Source organism: Panicum virgatum, chromosome 7N (assembly GCF_016808335.1).
Source record: "Panicum virgatum strain AP13 chromosome 7N, P.virgatum_v5, whole genome shotgun sequence".
Taxonomy (NCBI): Eukaryota; Viridiplantae; Streptophyta; class Magnoliopsida; order Poales; family Poaceae; genus Panicum; species Panicum virgatum.
The window spans coordinates 49,811,739-49,831,514 of record NC_053151.1 but is presented as its reverse complement, the minus strand read 5'-3'; the positions used below and the strand labels follow the sequence as shown (position 1 = coordinate 49,831,514).

Sequence of the window (19,776 nt, the reverse complement as noted above, 5' to 3'; positions counted from 1 at the left end):
CCGGTGCTGTCCCATCCTGGCTCAGTCGGGGCGGCGCGACCACTCGGACGGTCATTCGGGGGTCTCTTCCGGTCTTGTCCGCCGGAGCCCGTGTTCCTTACCCGCGGAGCTATCTTACGTAGCTCTGTCACCGGACGGCGTGCCTGGTGAGGGGTGTCATACCGAGGCCTACCTGGTGGCATCCGGTCACACTCGCTGGCGTAATAAGGTGAGGCACAGAGGCAACCATCATTACGGCGAGGGGAGGCAGCGTCTGCGGACGCCCCCTCCTGTTGTGTCGCGGGGCCCGCGCGAGCGGCGCTGTCCCCTTGTCAGGGAGTCCTGCTGGCTTAGCCCTTGCCGCAAGATAAGGATGGCTGGCGTCTCAGGGCTCGCACGGAGCCTGTCTTGGCCGGCACGCCTGTCAGGAGGCGCGGCGCCCTTGAAGCACATGTCCCGGGTCACCGGCAAGGCTCTGACCCGGGGTGCTAGGTCGGGGGGCCGCCACGTGTCCCGGGAGGTAATGCTCCCGGACCCGCTGGCTTAGCAGTGAAGGCAGCTCCCCGCTCGGGTTAGCGGGCTGTCCCGTTCTTGGCCCAATAGGCTTGCTGGGCCTTCTATTACATGAGTCGGGCACGTTAGGGGTCCTGGGTTTGTACCCCCGTCAACATGCATGACCATACCAGAGAGAACGTATATTGTAATTGCTTGAGCCGCGAGCCTCTATCGCGCTCTGTTAGTCAATCAGCAACCAAGCTATCGAGATAATCTTAAGATAAATCACTTCGTCGAATCATATGCTTACAATTAGTTGTATATTGTAAAATTCTTGGATTAGAAATTATATGTGAAAATTTTCTTACGGTATATATATCAATATATAATACTTGAAATTTGCACTATACTATAGGTACTTGGATAGTGTTGCCCCCTCATACTTTATTCCTTGCTCCGCTCCTGGTACACTACAAACCGATCAAACCTAAACTCAGCTCTACAATTGATTGAGTTACTTCTCTTTGGTAGCTAGAAATATCCGTACTTTTATATAATGGTTTTTCTTTCCTCCTCTGTAATCTTTTTTATCTCATGATACCTAGAGCACCTCAATTAATAACTCATCCGATCATTATGGTTTTTATCGCCTAATGCATGCAGGAAAACACAAAGTTTGGGGAAAATTCAATTTATGTTCGGGTCAAAAAGATTGAGGATTCGTTTGGCTCCAACCAGAGAGCGGACAGCTTGGAAAAGGCAGCATGTCCAACCCCAAGCATCCAAAGTTCAATACCTGGATTTACGCGGAAAAGGCAAGTTCAGAAACAAACAGGCCTTGATACCATGTCGTTATGATGAATATGGTATTGGTGACTTGAAGCGAAGGGTTATGATCAAATGCACATACTTGTATCGAGAATTGATGTTGCGCCTTAACGCAAGAAAAATCACAGAAACATATTATATCTGGAAGGAAAAAGGCATGTTCAACTGGAAAGCATATCGGAAACATATAGAAAGCATCTGAAAATCATTTGATATTCTTCGACATGCTCTTGCAAGGTACAATGATCGTCGTATAAAAGCTGGGTACTTTTATATGTGCAAGAATCGAAGATTACACTTTGGTATTTGTAATGAGCCCACTGTATATTATGCCACGGAAAGAAGCATTGAAGAAAATAAGACGCATTCTTCAGAGGAGAGAAGCCTATGACCCTACTCACAACAAAACTACCCGTGGTACACATGTATCAAGCTCGAAAAATATAGGTGGACATATTTGGATGCAACTATTGTTGCTCTATCTCTTTACCATAGTCATTGTATTATAATATTTTATCATTAGGTATATATCTACGTAGTTTATGAATTCTCTATAGTCAGTGCTTGTTGAAATATATGATATCTACTCTTGACATGTATGGAAACTTTATTTTAATTTTTAGCAATGTATACTCAATTTTTCTTTTTTGAAGTCATGTTTGCTGTTTTTGTGGTTTATTTTTTTAGAAATATAACCTGTGCACAAATGCATACAATATGTGTTCAAGATTTTACTCCATCGGATGGAATTATTGCCGATGTCTCTTCCCACGAGTCATGATGGAGAACCCTGCAGGTCATTTTGAAAGAAAAAAAAAGCTTCCTGAGAAACATTGCTTGGAATTATGTTGCTTTCATTATGCTTTGAATATACGTACATACATACATATATATTAGAAATTAAAGGCAACGATTCTGAACACATCCTCTACCTATCCATGCTCCCTCGATCACGAGCACGTAGTTGGCGCCTCTTACCTAACCGGCATAATTAGTTGAGGCATGCCCTGGTTGCTGCCCAGATCACGAACGTACCCAGCATTATAAATACGCACGAACCGAATCTCGCAACCAAAACCACACTAGAAAAAAAGATTTGTATTGATCGAGAACTAGCTCTAGCTGCAGCGATGCCTCGCTCTTGCTGCCTGGCGGCGTCAGTACTGCTCCTCGCGCTCGCCGTGGCGGCCAGCGCCACCTCGCCGGCGGCCTCACCGTTCGAGGCGCGCCAGCAGGACAAGCGGACCATCCCGAGCGACGCGCACCTCGAGGAGGCCACGCGCCTGCTGGCCGCGGAGGGCGCGACGCTGGCGGCCATCTGGGCGGCGAAGAAGGACACGCTGGCGAGGCCGCTTGAGGAGCAGCCGAGCGGCGGCGTAGCCACGCAGGGCGACGACCAGAGCTCGTCGGGAAGCGGCGAGCACGGCAAGGAGGGCGAGAAGCAGGGCAAGAGCTGCCTCACCAAGGAGGAGTGCCACAAGAAGAAGCTACTCTGCGGCAAGGGCTGCACGCTCTCGGCGCACAGCAAGTGCGCCGCCAAGTGCACCAAGTCCTGTGTCCCCACCTGCTAGAAGGCAGGAGCCATTCAGTTCCGTGGTGAAGTCAGTTTGAGCGTTGGCGTGTAGTCTTGAACTCCTGATTAGGTCTGGGAGTCAGTTCTGTAGTAGTAGATAGACCATGGAGGGGGAATAAGGAAGGGCACTTGCTGCATGCGTAAACCGCTGGTGTCTTATCATTTGTTTGGGCTACAGTTTGTGTGAAGGTCGGTCACGTGATGGATAATCTTGTGGAAATTTTAATCTGAATGGAAGTTCAACCTGTTTGTTGCATACAACTTGGCATTTATCTGAAACCAGACTTTCGAGATGCTCGTGACCAGAGAAAGGGAATCCAAAATCAATCTGATATCGGCTTTATCACTATTACGATGCAAGACAGACATGCAGTTTGCTAAAACAGAGTGATTGTTGCCGGACCAAGAACAGCACAAGTTCATCGAAAGCTTAAATTGAACAACAAGGTGAAATCAATTCCGCGCTTTAAGTAGAACAAAGAGAGTCATCCAGAGAATAGATATCAAACATTCAAAAATGATATACATGCCTCGCTTGCTTCACTCATCAATCTTGTGACTAAATCAACCACGCAGCACACTATAGATGGCGAAGTACTAGAAGAAGTGCTCGAAAAGCCCACCATCTTCAGCAGCCATGAAACGACCTCCACATAATAGTGTGGCTCAAGTCATTGTCCATGGCTGCTTCTCTTCTCAAATGATATGGATGTCAGTCCGGCTGTTAGCATGTGTACAAAAGGCACGAACAGCAGCAACAAAATGTTTCTGTTGCTGGTGTGGCCTTGGAGCTTGATGCCAGCTCACGATTGAACAGCTAGCGCTCAGCAGCTGCTGATATCAATGCACCATAAGGGGGGAGCATTTCCCATCTAATTGTCAACTCATAACTTCCTGGAAGACAAGAGTGAGCTCCTGTGCTGCATTTGCAACTGCCCCTTTTCTTCTGTTGAAGTTTAACAGAATCAGGACATGGATGATGTGGATACAATGAAATGCAAATTGTAAAGAGCTTGGTGCGCTTACTAAATGATTCAAAGCTACACGTTTAGTTAAGACTTAAGACAATTCGCTCAACTGAATCAAGTAGGTTATAACATGTTCCTAAAGGTTTATAGCAGTTTAAGCAAATGCAGCTTCTTCCCAATTTTTGTGTCAATAATGAAACAATGGTGCACTTGACTCAACGACCCAAGAAGTAAACGGTCAATGCTATCTAGTTGCATGACTATTACAGGTCAAAATTATAAATTCCCTTAAGGTATAATATTTAAATTGTCCAATACCTTGTAAGAAAAGGAAGCTTATTTTTTACTTTCTCCAGTTCAATGAAGCATAAGTTGCAGCGCTCCCGCCTACAAAAAACAAGCAAATTACATCATGTACTCTAGTAATGGCCTTTCATAGAAGAAGCTATCTGAAACAATACCTTTGCTCTGCCTCAAGATCTACACCAACAGAAGAAGGACCTGATGATACTGTCGAATGTATCATTGGACCAAAGGTCCTGACAAGCTTCACCAACAATTCCAATGAAACACCTAAATGTCTGCATATAATTAATTCATTAATTGATTAGATATCATGATGGTCGCTCGGATGGCACTCAGCGTACATGGATCAGTCAAAAATTGGTCCCAATCTTGATCGATCCATATAATACCAGAAAAACATGAAAATCGCTCACAAAAGTCATAGCAAAAAGGTACCTGTCAGTTTTACTCTCCAGAAGGTCAGTGACAACAGGCAAGATAGAGGTACATAAATCTAGTGTGATTGTTTCACTTTTCTCCATCAGAACACTTGCCATATCGGCAGAGACCTGCAATTAACAGAAACGATATAATCAGCAAGATGATGATTATTGGATGCATAAGAAAGAGTAGCCAAAGTACTGACAGCATGATCACACATCTTCTCCATCGCAGAGAGAACACCTCTGATGTCGTTTCTTACCCACATCTGATGAATAATCTGTATGTCAACAAAAAGAGAAGCATTTGAGAAGTTGCACTTTAAAAGCCTAGCATCAATTCAAATGGGTGCTTTACACCACTGAGCAACACAGTGATTTACAATAGTATGTGATTGCACCACACTTGGCAAATCACGTACCAACACATTTCTGGATGAATTATCAAATAGGCCCTAATATAATCTTAAACACCGAAACACAATTCATCAATAACCTGGGGAAGTTACACTATCTAATTAATTGGTAGGATTAAAAGTTAAAGTTATAAAATTGCTTTTCTTCACCAGCACTGATATATTACACAACAAATAAGGCTAACTGGTCAAGCACTGCACTGACCTGCAATTTTGTCAGGCGAGACCGCGTTGAGCTTAGAAATAGCTCATGTTGCTCCATTAGAAGGGACAGAACATCCTCATCGCTAGCAATGGTTGGAGTTTCAGAAGCTTGATTGCTTCCCCTCTGCAAAAGACAAATGTCTCACAAATCTCAGCGTAAAAGAAAAAAAGACGACCAAACATGCTGGAGAGATACAAATTCATCTACTTTCTAGTTCAAGCTATAAACCGAGATGCCAAACAAAGTTTAAGATCTGCATATTTTCAATAGAGTAAGCACAAGCTAAGCAAGCATGAGTCTGCAATGATTTCACAGGAATCGGTGAAATTTTAACATGTTTCAAATGGGAATTATTGATAGGTCTAGGCTGAGACTGGGCAAGGTATGATTGATGGAATGGTTAAGACATACGCTATCTTTGGTCCATGATCTATCACATGAATGAATGGGGCAGCAGCAACCACAAAGAAACATGAAATAAAGGGGGGGAGGGGAACAAACTAAGCATAGCATCTTCTAATTGCTGGAGAAAAGGTGGAAAATGCATGAACATTTATCTACAAGATGAACTGAGGTCATTACTTATTGCAACCACTGAGGTCATTACTTATTGCAACCACATTTTACAACCTTCAGGAATTAAAATAGAAAATAAAAGGTATGGGATGTATAAACGTTTGTCTCCGACATACAGATAAATATGAACGGCCTGTAGGAGCCAGCGAAGAACTGCTTGTTGTTGGTTCTTCATGACTAGGGGATTGATCCCTCCCTTCCCAATTAGAGACATTTGATCTTGCTCTACCTACACGATAATTTATTAGGATCCATGGAACATATTACGGGAAGCACAAGATAGTAGCATCTTCCATTAAAAAAAATAGCATAACTATACCTGCTCTTGAAACTTCAACATAGCAGTTATCTCTTGGTTTCCGCATTCTAGAAACATCTGTAAAACAGAATCAAATGGCACGATTACCCAAAAAAGTAATTTTTTTGTCAAAACACATATATCTAATAGTTAACCAAGAGAAGAGACGATGTGTTTCTCATACAATTCAGAATGTAAGCTCTGAAAACCCATGCTTCATCCAGTTAATACTGAGTAAATAGGATATTACTTAATTAAATTCAGATGAAAACTACAAGACATGCAGAACAACTATAGCTCTACAAATTACCGAGCACCTTGAAGAAATAAACATGTCATTCTTTCCTTTAAGAAGGAAATTGTTTGGATTAATATTTGATTCAATGTAACAAAATGAAAATGTGACTAAATCCTATAAGAATCATTGCTCTTGGATTGAAACCGACAATTCTGAAGAATATAAACCTTTTAATGAGGATGGGCACCTTACTGCACAACACTGCTATATGTGTATTTGTAGATATGATTTAATTTATAGAATTACTAGTATGCGCAAATGAATGCACAACAACAAAATTCACAATCAGCTAATTACATACATGTAGGGACATATACATGCAAAAATGTGCATGCGCATGGAAAACAACATACATAGCAAGCAATAGAGATATCTCAACTTGTTAGTCCATTAAGCACAGGGTGAAGGAAATCAAGCACCACTAACAATTGTGAAAATGCATGCAAATCAAAATGTAGCGGCACATAAACAGATAAGTAGGTATAGATCATACAATTCTCACTGCGGACACTTGCACTCGGTTCTGATGAATTTGAAAATGGCATCCTGTCAACTGCACCATGCTTCATATCTTCACAAGTTTCTTCAGAACTTATTGTTTGAAAAACACCATTTCTCCGGGAGGGAAATATTTGGCAATTGAAGTCATCTGTTTCAGTATTTTTACTTCCGCTGTCAACTTTTGCATGGGTTAACTTGCGTAGCTCAGCGTATCTTGACTGGATTCTGAATGGCGATACTCTTCCAGCAGAAGGTTCTCTCCTAGAATCTGAGGACATTTCTGTTCTTGAACTTGTTCTGGGGACGATGACAGGTGCTGCATCAGCACTTTCTTTCTTTGAATCTGTACCAGGATCTACCTTTCTGTTTGGCTTTGAAAGAATAGGTGCAGAATCAGAGGCCATTTCCATTTTTGTATTTGACCTAGGAACAACAACAGGTGCAGCATCGGCGCTTTCTTTTTTTGAATCAGCGCCAGACTCCAGCCTTCTGCCTGACTTGGAAATAATAACAGGTACTGAATCAGAGGATATTTCCGTTCTTGAACTTGCTCTAGGGATAATAGGTTCCACATCAGTACTTTCTTTTCTAGACTCAGTAGCAGGATCAGCCCTTCTGGTTGCCTTAGAAAGAACAGGTGCCACATCAGCAGCATCACTTCTAGAATCAGTAGCCAGCTCCCCTCCTGAGATAGTTCTTGGAACAATCACAGGCACTACATCAGCTTTACTGAAATTGCTAACACTAGAGGCATTGTGACTCCTCAATGAACTTCTCTTCAAGGTGGTACCACCAGATGCAAAAGCTGAATTTCCAAAAGATCTATTATTGGAGCCAACTCCAGCCCTTTGTGGTGTGCTTGGGACCAATCCGCTTGCTTCAGTATGGTAAGAACAGTAAAAGATATAAGGCATATGAAATTCTTTAATCATTAAATGTAAAAAAAGTGTAGATAGAGATGAGCAGGAACATACAGGCTGTTGATTTTGTCTCTTTGAGTGCAGAATCTGAGTTCTGAGAAACCGACAGTCTTCCTGAAGAAGCTTTTAAGTTATTCTCTGAATTTTGCAAAACTGATGATCGCCCAATGTTAGCCCTTGAACCACTGTCATTTTGTAAAGGCAAAGTGCTGCTTGACACAGTCTTCAATTCAGAATGACCATTTACTTTTGTTGATGTACCAGTTGCATATGGCTCAAGACGCTGCCAATTGATTTCTTTGTTAGTGCATTCAAGAAAAAAAACAAAAAAGGAATACTCCAATTGACGGTAACATATCGGTGTTAAAATTGCAGCTTTAGCAAACATACCGTCAGATCAACAACCCATATTCCAACACAACTTTGATTGAAAGAACAACCAAGAAGTTTTCCCTCATGAACATTCAAATCAGCAAGTCTAGACCATCCCACATCCACAGTATCATGGCATCTTATTGGCTCCCAAGAGAAAACCTGCTCAATCGAGAAAAGTTTATTTCTGGAAGTGAAGGGGTACAAGAAGCTGTCATGGCGTGATCACTTGAGAAAGTAATAGCAGTACCTTTAAGCTTTCGTGCAACCCACATAACAGAGATCTTCCGTCAGGATTGAATGTCATGGATCGAACACCTGTTGTCTGATAAATTTGATGGAGACAAGAAACAGTAATTCAAATGAATTAAATAAGTAATAATTTAACTGGATTTTGCTGTAAATATTCGTATACGATTCTTTGTGGTATAAAGTAGCATCAAACAGGTGATATTAGTTTCTTTCTGATCATTTTCCATTTCTTTTTTTATGGAACAGAGAAAGGTCACCAACACTTTAGTTACTTATTAAGGAAATGATGTTAAAATATCTCATGTTACAAAGACAAAAAAACAATGGAAAGAACAATGAATGCTTATAATAATATACCTCAGGTCCAGTAGATCCAATCAACTCAAAGGTCTCCAAATCCCAGAACTTGACAGTTTTATCAGCTGAACCTGAGTGAAGCAACAGGTTTTATATGTAAGAGAGATTTAGTTTCAAAAATAATATACTCTAGTTCCACAGAGACATGAATCTCCCTTCACTACCTGACAGGAAACAATATGCATCTCCGCAGGAGCAAAAATGGAATTTCTTAATCAATGCTGATAAGTACACAGTTTAAGATGCATCTCCTCACAAATGCCACCGATGAACAGTGAGGAGCTTATAAATGGAAACAAGCATGACATCCCACAACAAAATTAAGAAAGTACATGAATTGCTGATTTACTTACAACAAGCTAAATTACACCAAGACATGACTATTCGGAAATTTTGTCATCAATCCAACAGTTATTTGCAACCAGCACATGTACAGCACATAAACAACTATAATATGGTGCATTACACTTTACCGGTTATACCGTCAAGGAAAGGTTATTTGCACTTTGCCAGGGTTCTTGTTTTCAGTTAGGATATCATTCTTACACAATTTTTCCACTTTACGGACAAATGTCGAACCTAGCTTTTTAAAAGTGTGTGCATAAGTAAATTAATTTAGCAACTCTATAAAGAAACAAGTCTTTTCCTCAACCAAAGGCCAAGAAAGAAGTCGAAGAGTTAACCACAAAAAAGTAAATAGTACATAGTACAACAAAAAGGGTCAAATGAACATTAACAATTAAAAGATAGGTCAGCATTGTAAAACCTTAACCTAACCTGTTGCCAAAAGGAACTCATGGGGATGGAAATCTATGCACTGAATCTGACCCTCATGGCACTTGAATTCATGTAATAACTTTCCGGCTGTCAGATCCCAGAGCTGCCAAGGCAAAACTTATTATAAATTCCACAGAGATAAGGATTTGCATTGGAAGGATTAAGACAAGAAAATGGAATGACAGCACAAGAACTAGCAATTGAAACACATAGCACCGGCTTACTGGCAAATTATTACCTTCACTGTATTATCTTCACCGCCAGATACAACCCACCGGCCATCAGGTGTGAATCTAATAGCATTCACCCCTCGTGTGTGACCTTTGTATGTATGGATGCAATTCTTCCTTCTTATATCCCATATCTTCAGATTAGTGTCCAATGACCCAGAGGCAAAGAATTCCCCAAAGGGATGAAAATCAACTGACATACAGTTTGACCTATGTCCGGTAAGGGTGCGGACAACTGCATAAGATATAAACCAAGAGATATAATTGCTGAAAGATTCATTAATATTTATATTAGTAAGTTAAATATACATATTAAAACATACTCTTCGCCTCCTGCAAATCCCATAATTTTATTGTTCCACTAGCTGCTCCTGCAGCCACAAAAACTTCTGTGGAATCAAAACCAACCGACTCCACAGCACTTGTATGGCCAGATAAACTCTGCACAGCCACCAAAAAGTTAAAAGTGTGGATACAATAAAGTATTCCGTCCCACCTATTTGTTAACTAAACCCACAATGCTCAAACACATTATTGTGCAGTAGGTTGTTAGCTATCTTTGTATTGATTGAATACCATCATAAAGAGAACTATGTTAGATAAGCTAGCAGCAGTTGGAATGGTGAAATTTTCATCTTGTAACCACTTCAAGGTTCAGCAAAAGTTTTGCTGAGTGAGTTAGGGTTTTGCTTTCGTACTCAGCTGTAGAACCACATTTACATTCAGTTCGGAACAGCACTAGACAAATCAGTCTTACCAATATTGAATTGGGCTTCCCAATAGCCCAAAGATTGACCTTATGATCCTCTCCTCCTGTGAGAAGAACCCGTGAGGTCTTCCTCCCAATCTTGAGGCAGTTAACATTGGACGAGTGCGCCACAAACTCCTCTGAGCCAAATGCAAGTCAAGGCATTCCAATGTCGCAAGTTTAGCAACCCAATCACCCCCAAAAACTGTTGTTACGTCTATGCACCACTTCAGACATTTCACAAACGCAGGATGCCCGCAATTGCACTTGTCAAATAATAATCAACAATAAATCAGTAGTGGCTACCTAAAAGTGCGACCCACCCAACCTCACAGCCGCCAAATCCCTGTTCCTCTTAACGGGGGGGGGGGGGGGGGAGGGGGATAGAAGCAGAAAATTGAGACTCGGAAGCTCCCTCCGAAATTTGATAAATCAAATCGCCCAGCTGGTTGAACGGCAGCGGCAGCAGCGATGGATCGGTCACTCGGAAAGCAACTATGCGCCACCCCGAATTGAAATTCAAATAAAGTTAGCGAAATTGACAAGGATACGGAGCTTGTAGGCGCGCTTGGTGTTGGTGGTCATGGCCAGCACCTCCGCTGCGAATACCGCGCCGCCGGGCCCAATCTCATTTCAGATCACGCCGACGCCACGGCGCCACCCCGAGACCCCCCGCGCCTTCCGGCCCGGATCTCGCGCCGCGCCTGCGCCCAGCACGAAGCGGCCGTACACACTCTCGCCAGAGCCTCCCTGTTCCAGGGACAGACCCTTCCGCCGCCGCCGCCACTGCCCGGGTGGGGGAGGGCGCCGCCGCCACGCCCGTAGCCGCCGCTCCGGGTGACGCGGAGGGGAGGGGCGCGAGGGCGGGGGGGGGGGTGGAGGGAATGTGGGTGCGCTTTCGGGTTTGGTGCGCGGTCGAGGTGGAGGGAGGACGGGGAGGGGAAACGGAGCTGTCTGGTCTGGTCTCTCTCTCTCTCTCTCTCGCTCGCTCTCTCTGGTTGGGGCCGGGCCGGGCGCTGTGCGGGTGGGGTGGGGAAGGGAGGCAGGAGGAGGAAGACGAGAGAGAGGATGGTTTGGTTCGAAAAAATTCGAAATAAAAAAAGCTCGGGGTTGGAGGGCTCGCCGATTAAAAATGGAGCTGAAGGCGTTGGGCAGTGGAGGTGGATCTTGTCTTCCTTCCCAGCTCGCTCTGCTCTGCTCTCTTCAGCTCTCCTCAAGAGACGAGGGTAATCCAACCATTCCGCTGGTCCTGTTTAGTTCTCAAAAAAATTTCTGCAGCATCCGTCATATCAAATTTTCGGACACATATATAAAATATTAAATATAATTGAAAAAATAACTAATTATATAGTTTAACTGATTCATACGAGATGAATCTTTTAAGTCTAATTAATCTATGATTGGACATTAATTGTCAAATAACAACGAATTGTGCTACCGTACCAAAATCTAAACTTTTCACAAACTAAACACCCTAGGCAAGTTCAGTGCACGTTAGTATTCGGAAGAAACTTACGCATCAATGTGCTAAACACGCAAGGATAAGTGTTTCTCGGGTTATCATTTGCACGCTAAGACTATACACAACCATCACCAACAATTAGGCAAATGACACAGCAAACGTCTAGCCAGATAAGGTAAGGAGTAATCAGTTGGGTGACAAATGTCCTGCACTCGGTTGAACGCAGTGTCCTGGGCAGGGATTCACAAATGCTTCCTTTATGCTCACGGGTGCCATGGCTAGTTTGTTGAATTGTTGTCAAAGCCTCCAACAGAAGCCTTTGTTCACGGATCATGATCGTTTTTGTTGTGCTCTGTGAGCGTTGGTCGATGCATAAACAGAGGATTCTCCCGATCCGTTGAGTGAAGTGGAGGAGAATGCATACCGTACCATATATGCTTACGTGCACCTCATCCCCAATTTTTTTTAATTGCACAGTATAACACTATTTTTTTTAAATTACAACTCAGACATTCACAACGCACGTATATTCACACCGCTATGAACACACGTACGCAAACCCTACCCCTATGAGCATGTTCGAAGACTGAGCCGGCAAATCCTCGAGATTGACGAACTCACCACAGGCGCCCACAAAAAATATTTTACTGCGATCATTTTTTTAATACCTCTAAGGCGGGCAGGAATTTTAACCCTCTCAATTAATACCAGGTATTAATCGAGACGGTCATTTTCTTTTAATTGAGGCGGTTAAATAAAACACCTCGCAAAATAAATTGTCCGAGGCTGTTGTTATATTTACTGAGGCGTTTAAAAATACCCGCCTCAGTTACTCATTTATGGAGGCGGACAAGTATAAGGCATCCGGCGAAGGGGCTCACGGTGCAGTGGCAAAGGCCACTGGTCGGGGTGCTCCCGCCCGGGGTTCAAACCCTCGGTGCCGCACCTAATTAAACTTTAAGGGTTTCCCTTAAAGTATTTCTATCAAAAAAATATAAGGCGTCCGCCTTAAGAAAAAAAATCAGGCACAACCCACAGCCTACTGCTGCACTCGACTATATAATAAAATCCTAACACTAACCCACTCATTCCGTTCTCTTCCTCCCTCATTCCCCATTCGGCGCCGCCCTTTCCCTCCACTCTCTCACTACCTACAGCGCCGGCGCACCTCCGGTGTACTCTCCTCTCCCTGCCGAGCACACCTCCGGTGCCCCTCTCCCTCCTCCCTCTCCCCTGCAACCTCCGGCGCAAGCGGCGACCATGGTGGCGCGGGTGAGCGGCCAGGGTGCTATGGACGTGGGCGGCTGACCAGGTGGCGCGGACTAGACCTGGTCATCCGTCAGGTTGGATTGGGTTCGGATTGGATCACTTCGGAATTCAGATAAAAAAATGTTGGCCCGCACCCGACCCATAACATGGTCGAGTCAGGTTAGGTTCGGATTGAGTCAGGTTGACCCGCATTTTTTAGTTTAATTTTCTGGTTGGATCGTTTTTTTAGTTTCGAGTCAAATATTTCGGCCTGCACCCAACTTGTTACATGATATTTTTTCAGACTGCAGGTTTATCGGGTCGGATGCTTCGTGATTGGGTTCAGCACGAATGTGACGTGGCCGGCCGGCCGGGTGGCGGAGACACGGGTAGTGCGGATTCGGCTGGCCATTGCAGTGCAGCGGCCGGCCGGCCAGGCCGAAGCGGCGGCCCACGGCGGGCGAGGCTGATGTGGCATCTTCCTTCCCTGAGCTCCCCTTCCTCTCCCGCAAGTAGGTGCCTAGATCCGGCCATGGGTGCTCGGATCTGGTGGCTGTTGCCTAGATCCGGTAAGCAGCTGTGACGGCGTGTGGATCCAATGTGCTATGGCCGCGGTGGCACGTGGATGAGTTTGTCGGGCTTATCTATGGATTTTTCTTTTTTTTTACCGCCTCGGAGCAAATACTGTCTCGGTTAAGTTTGTTGTAGTATTGCAGCACTCACTCCTATAAATATACATATGCAAACTCTATCTCTATGAGCATCTTCGAAAATTGAGCCGGTAAATTCTCGAGATTGACGAAGTCACTATAAGCGTCTCACTGTTGACCGACCAAAAGCACAATACCATTAGACATATAACTACCGAGGCTTTACTTTTGTAACCACTAAGCTACAGACCCCTTCGCACCTCATGTCCAAGTTAATCATGGTTGTAATTAATTTCCAAGTACACCGACGGTGTAGTTAAGCCGAAGCTGTGATAGCTAATTATTAAAATATGGCCAGCTTGGTAGCCTCATGATTAGCGGTGGTTCAGTTGGCTTGTCGAGGAAAATGGGATCGCATTCGTGGAGCTCTGGATGAAAGATCCGATAAAACTGTCTGTTGCCCCGTCTCCTCTACATTTTATTGGGCTATTTATATTCCTACCCTTAGTTGTGAACCCCACCTCAGTTGTCCCCCTAACTCATTCCCCACCTCAGATTTACCCTCCCACGCGCCACACTTCGCTGAATTCTACCCGCACGGACGGAAACCGTCCGTCATTGACAGGTGGGGCCCACATTTCACCAAATATATGCACCGCGTTGTCTCACTGACCAGTGGGCCCCACGAGAAACTTTCCCCATTCATCCTCCACCAGCCATCTCGATCCAGATCTGGGAGGGAGGGCCGAGCTCCCTGCGCGCGCGGCCTCCTCCCTGCCGCCGCCGGGCGCCCCGCCGCGTGCCTCTGCACCGCCTCCCTGCGCGCCTCGCCTCCTCCCTACCGCCGCCGCGCGCCTCTGCACTGCGGGTCAAGCTCCCTGCGCACGCGGCCGGCCTCCCCGCGGCTTCCCTCTATCCGCCTCCCTGCCGCGCGCGTCCGACCTCCTCCGCTGTCCGCCCCCCTGCTGCGCGCGTGATGCCCACTCCCCACCGGTCGCCTCTGTTCCTCCTCCCCACCGGCTGCCTGCCCTGACCGAGCTGCACCTCCGGCAGCCCGAGGCTCCGCCGAATCCCCGCCGCCCTCGCCCCTGCGGCGCGCGTGCTTGCCCGGCGAGCGCGGGTCCCTGACGCGTGCGCGTGCTGTGCGCGGCTCCCCGAGGGCCCCGCCGCGTGGTGCCGCGGCTCCCGGCCGCGCGCGTATGCCCGCCGACCTCCCCTACCGCGCCGGCCACCCGAGGCTCCCCGCCGGCGGCCCTCCACGTCCTGCGAGGCGTCGTGGCTCCCTGCCGCGCGCGGTCCGCAAGCCCCCTCCCTGCCTCGCGCGGGTGCCTGCCGGCCGCGTCTGGTCCGGGCCGCCACCGCCGCCGCATCCCCGCCGGCCACCGCTCCGTCGAGCCTCCTCACCGGTCACCGCTCCGCCGCCCGAGCTTTCTCGCCGCCCCCCGGTCGAGCTGTGGTCCGTGGGTTGAGCTCCCTGCGCGCGCGGCCGCCAGCAGGGCTCCCGCAGCCCGGCGCCAGGAGGCATTCCGCGCCCGGCCGCCGGCCTCTGCGCCTCTCCCCCGGCAGATCTCCTCCCAGGAGCGCGCGGGGTGCAGCTTCCCCCGGCCGCCTCCTCCCTCCGACTCCCTGATTGTTGAAGGTTGTTTTAGTTCTCTGCTCTATGATACACTGATTGTTGAAGGTTGTTTGTTGAGCTGCTAGTTTACAATTGCTTTGTTGTACTGCTGATCTTGATTTCTGAAAACCGTTACTCAGAATTCTAAAGCACATCCTAAGAGGCACATCGTTCTGACCACACATCCCCTATTTTAGACCATACTGCAGTCTTGCGCAAAGCAATAACATACATCAACTTAATAGGGTAAACTAAGAAAATAGGGTAAACTGGTTATTGAGAGCCTTCATCGAGCAAAATAGGATTTACTTAATGTTTCACATTTTGTAGTTGCATGATTTCTGTAATAGCTTATGCTTATACATACCTATGAGCAGGTCAGCATGTCGCGTGGGAGCAGCTCAAGCATCAGAGCATATGAATTGGCCCCGAACGGGCCGATGCCACTCACCCGCTGTCCAAAATGCCCACGGTTGGATCCCCTTGTGAGGTGCACAACGAAAAGGACAGAGAATGGCAACTTTGGCCGTGAGTTCGTGAAGTGCGAAAGCAAGGCGCAGGCAGGAAAGGTTTGCACTCGTTTTGCTCATGTTATTTAGCTTCCTAAGTGTTAGATTCGTGAATAGTTGTGTGGATCAAACTGTGTGATAATTTGTTTTATTTTGATGGATTAGGCTCTTAAACAATGCCACTTTTTTATGTGGTTGGATGAGTATATTGCGGCACTAGGCATATGCAGGGATGACATGATGACCGGAGCAGCCCCGGAACAAGCCGTCGACAGTAGGGCATATGTGGCTACCGACACACTTGCTGCCGAACTGAAGAACATGAATGCCAACCTTGCCGAACTAAAGATCATGAATGCCAACCTTGCCGAACTGAAGAAAATGAATGCCGACCTTGCCGAACTGAAGAACATGAATGCCGACCTTGCCGAACTGAAGAACATGAAGAAATTGTTTAAAGTCTTTTATATTTCTTTGATATCTATCGGTGTGCTTTTTCTTATGATGAATCATTGAAAACATCTCGCTATAAATTGCTTAGCACTGTGATGCCACTGTTGTTTAGGAGTGAGGAAATTTCAGTACGTAAATGTTGCTTTAGTATTAGGTCATGGCACTGTTGTTGTATGAACTGATGCTTTAGACATTTAGTGGGCAAAAATTAGTTTAACACTGAGCACATAAGCGGCCAAAACAGGCAAAAACCAGCCCTCCCCATGCACCTCACCCACCGCAAAAGGAAGCCTGACATCCCCCCCACCCCCCAGCGCCAAACGGCCAAAAAATCCACCCCCATCCACCAGCGCCAAACTGCCAAAAAATTGGTGGTGCTGGGATTCGAACCATGCACCAGGGGTTGTGTATTAAAGAGTGCTCCAGGGACCAGTCGGACGGGCTCGAAGTTATGCCTTACAGTGCAACGGAATATAATTAACACATACCCAAGTTTCTACAATTAAACAAATTACAGAAAATTTTTTTCTATAAATTCGGATTTGAACTGTAGGTATGTCATATAGGGTTCAAAAAATCCTATATAAATATATACCTAACTAAGTATACACAAATACACATCATATCCAAAAATTGTTCAAAATTTCAAATATATGGCAACAATATTTAAATTCATATTATTCTAGTCATTTTCTGAAAAATAAAATAATATGTAAATGTGGTCCAAAAATTCTGAAAATTGGCATGGAGTCATAATATGATGCTGATAGTTTGTAATAAAAAATTTGAAACATTTGACAACAGTTCATATATACTTTGTTCACAAATGGGAACATCTCTGAAGAGGTTTCATAAGATTCAACTTGAAGTTCATAGTTTGAACTAGAGTCAATAAATGTTTAATTATTTTTACTTCAATTTTGCACTATATATTCATTTAAAGGCAAACATTATGTATTTCAATGATATTTACCATTTTTTAACGCTTAAACAATTTACTACATATTTATATGTGTTAAACTAGACAAAATAAATAATAATTGTCAAATGGGCTGAGGAGGCCCAGTTACATGTATATGTTTGGCCTAGTGCCAACGACTCAAATGACTCAAATTGTCAAATAGTAGCAAAGATGTCTTAGTGGATTTGTGTTTCACGCAAATGACCTTCTGTACAGGAAAAAAAAGAAATATACTTTTCTTAAATGCTTCCTATTGTTGTTGTCAGTCTCACTGAGACACCACCAAGATATGTTTGCATCTTAGGATTGGTTTAAGAATTACCATCCCAAATTGTTCATGCAAAACAGAACATGCAGCAGGCTTAACAGGCAGATATATCGATGGGCAAAGTGATTTGGGGCTTATCCTTCGAGGAGAAAGTAGTTAGGGCTAATTTCCTTCCTGGCACCCACATTCAAATCAAATAAGTAAAAAAGAAGAAGCAACTGGATTGAAAGTGTAACAGTTTCCCATAATTCCCAAGTTTAACAGTTTCCAAGCGCATTAAATTTTCAGGTTGAAGACAAGGGTAACAAGTTAACTGTTACATAAACAAGCAATATTACCTGGGTCTCTAAGTCATGCCACAAACCAATAGCATGTTCAAGCATGCCAAAAATCAGCTACCATCCATGGGTCTCTAGGTCATTCAAGTCAGCCAACAATGAGCTACCATCCATAAGTTCCTAAGTCCAAAATACATCAATATCGCAGCCCACAAATTACAAGCCAAAAGACATCAACAGTCCACAATAAGTTTTTTCTTGCTTCTTGTTTTTTTTGCAATATTGAGTTGCTTGCTCCTAGTGTTCTTGGCTGGACTATCTTCAGTTCCTCCCTTCCTTTTCTTCCCTTTGGATGGACCATCTTCAATTGGTTTCTTCCTTTTAGGTTGATTCTTTCCCCTGTGCATAAAAACAGCTATGTTCTGTTAACTGATAACTGCTATGTCTTGTACATCACTATGGCCTGACATGAAACTTATTTCTCAGGTGGAGTCCACAAGCGAAACAACTAACTTGCAGGAACATACTGAACAAGCAAGACGGTTTAAATAAATTCTAGAAAAATAAAAGGGGCACTTGCAGCATCTCCTTTTCGTACAGACTTTCAAAGAATCAGCCAATATTACCTAGAGTTTTTCTCCAATCTTTCTTCAGTTCCTACCTTCCCTTTCTTCCCTTTGGGTGCACTCCTTGCCCTGAAAATCAATACACGCATAAGAGGAATTACTAGCAGAACATAAAAGTAGAATATCAATAACAATAATAGAGGAATAATACCTAGAGGGTCCATCTTGTGCCTCTACTGTATTTTCTTCTTCCTCATGCCCTTCTTCTCCAAAAGATGGATCAACTGCATTTTTACAATTTCTAGCAATGTGTCCAAATCTGCCACATCTCCTGCATTTTCGCTTTCTAGGCCCAAGTCCAGCTCCCTCAACACTTGATCTGATTCTAACTTTTTTTGGTCTTCCCGGTGCTCTTCCTTGAATTGGAGGATGCATCACGAAACCTTGATCAACAATGTCCCACTGATGCTTTGCCTCTATAGAAGGTACATTTTCAGCATAGGTTGCATTAAACTTGGCCACTGAGTAGTACTCATGTACATACTGATCTATTTCTGCAGCTAAACCACGAAGAGAAGTAATGAAGAAGAGGGCATGGGTGCACGGCAACCCGGTCATCTGCCACTTTCTACAAGTACATGTCCTCTTTTCCAAGTCCACTGGATATCTAAATTCTCTCTTTTTCTTATCCAGCACTGTCACCTCTGCCGCCAAAGGCTTGCGCTTGAGCAAAGTCATCTTCAATTGTCTAGTGTTCTGGTGTAGTTCCTTCATCACTTGCGGGATTATTCTGTGGCCAACAAATTTTTCAGAAGCAATTCTTTGACGCAACTCAAACTTGGCCATAAGCATCTGCCTAATCCTATCTATCAAGTCAATTAGCTGATACCCTTTAATGTGTCTAATCCATGAATTAAAAGACTCAGCAAGGTTATTATTCACATAGTCTACCTTGCATTTTTCACTAAACTTGCTTCTAGCCCATATTTTCCGGTGCTCAGCTTCCATGTATGCCTTCACCTCTGGCTTTGCATATATCTGATTCACATGGAAGTTATGCTTTTTTAGGCTATAAGTCAAAGATGCTGGCCATAGGTTGTCATCATATATCTTGCCCTTGTAGTACTTGCTGAAATTTGAAGCAAGATGCCTCATGCATTCCCTATGTTCCACTCCAGGAAAAACTATATCAACTGCTAACTCTAAGCCCTTGCAAGCATCAGTATGGATAGTCAAACCATCAGGATG

General features: G+C 44.5%; 3 protein-coding genes across 3 annotated transcripts; 2 read left to right on the top strand and 1 right to left on the bottom strand.

Moving 5' to 3' along the window:
* The first annotated feature begins 2,218 nt into the window (after window positions 1–2,218).
* LOC120680824 lies at window positions 2,219–3,132 on the top strand. Its single transcript, XM_039962384.1, has one exon. It carries the CDS (start codon window positions 2,433–2,435, stop codon window positions 2,871–2,873), a length of 441 nt encoding a protein of 146 aa, XP_039818318.1. The 5' UTR covers window positions 2,219–2,432; the 3' UTR covers window positions 2,874–3,132.
* A 150-nt stretch (window positions 3,133–3,282) lies between these two features.
* Window positions 3,283–11,362, bottom strand: LOC120680823 (katanin p80 WD40 repeat-containing subunit B1 homolog KTN80.2-like). Its single transcript, XM_039962383.1, has 18 exons — window positions 11,070–11,362; window positions 10,528–10,658; window positions 10,094–10,211; window positions 9,779–10,005; window positions 9,541–9,643; window positions 8,764–8,834; window positions 8,405–8,479; window positions 8,173–8,316; window positions 7,837–8,065; window positions 6,855–7,739; window positions 6,085–6,141; window positions 5,882–5,994; window positions 5,190–5,312; window positions 4,775–4,849; window positions 4,585–4,697; window positions 4,305–4,424; window positions 4,162–4,230; window positions 3,283–3,821 (listed from the first exon to the last, which is right to left on the bottom strand). The coding sequence occupies exons 1-18, from the start codon at window positions 11,101–11,103 to the stop codon at window positions 3,755–3,757; spliced, it is 2,754 nt and encodes a 917-aa protein (XP_039818317.1). The 5' UTR covers window positions 11,104–11,362; the 3' UTR covers window positions 3,283–3,754.
* A 4,570-nt stretch (window positions 11,363–15,932) lies between these two features.
* Window positions 15,933–16,548, top strand: LOC120681428. Its single transcript, XM_039962921.1, has 2 exons — window positions 15,933–16,062; window positions 16,168–16,548. The coding sequence occupies exons 1-2, from the start codon at window positions 15,934–15,936 to the stop codon at window positions 16,516–16,518; spliced, it is 480 nt and encodes a 159-aa protein (XP_039818855.1). The 5' UTR covers window position 15,933; the 3' UTR covers window positions 16,519–16,548.
* The last annotated feature ends 3,228 nt before the right edge of the window (window positions 16,549–19,776 follow it).

Coding starts and splice junctions, on each gene's coding strand:
- LOC120680824 (XM_039962384.1), top strand. CDS start 2,433: ATGCCTCGCTCTTGCTGCCTGGCGGCGTCAGTACTGCTCCTCGCGCTC.
- LOC120681428 (XM_039962921.1), top strand. CDS start 15,934: ATGCCACTCACCCGCTGTCCAAAATGCCCACGGTTGGATCCCCTTGTG. Junction 16,063..16,167: donor GCAAGGCGCAGGCAGGAAAG/GTTTGCACTCGT, acceptor TTGATGGATTAG/GCTCTTAAACAATGCCACTT.
- LOC120680823 (XM_039962383.1), bottom strand. CDS start 11,103: ATGACCACCAACACCAAGCGCGCCTACAAGCTCC. Junction 5,313..5,881: donor CAGGCCGTTCATATTTATCT/GTATGTCGGAGA, acceptor TGTCTTTTGCAG/AGGGGAAGCAATCAAGCTTC. Junction 4,698..4,774: donor AGAAGATGTGTGATCATGCT/GTCAGTACTTTG, acceptor TGTTAATTGCAG/GTCTCTGCCGATATGGCAAG.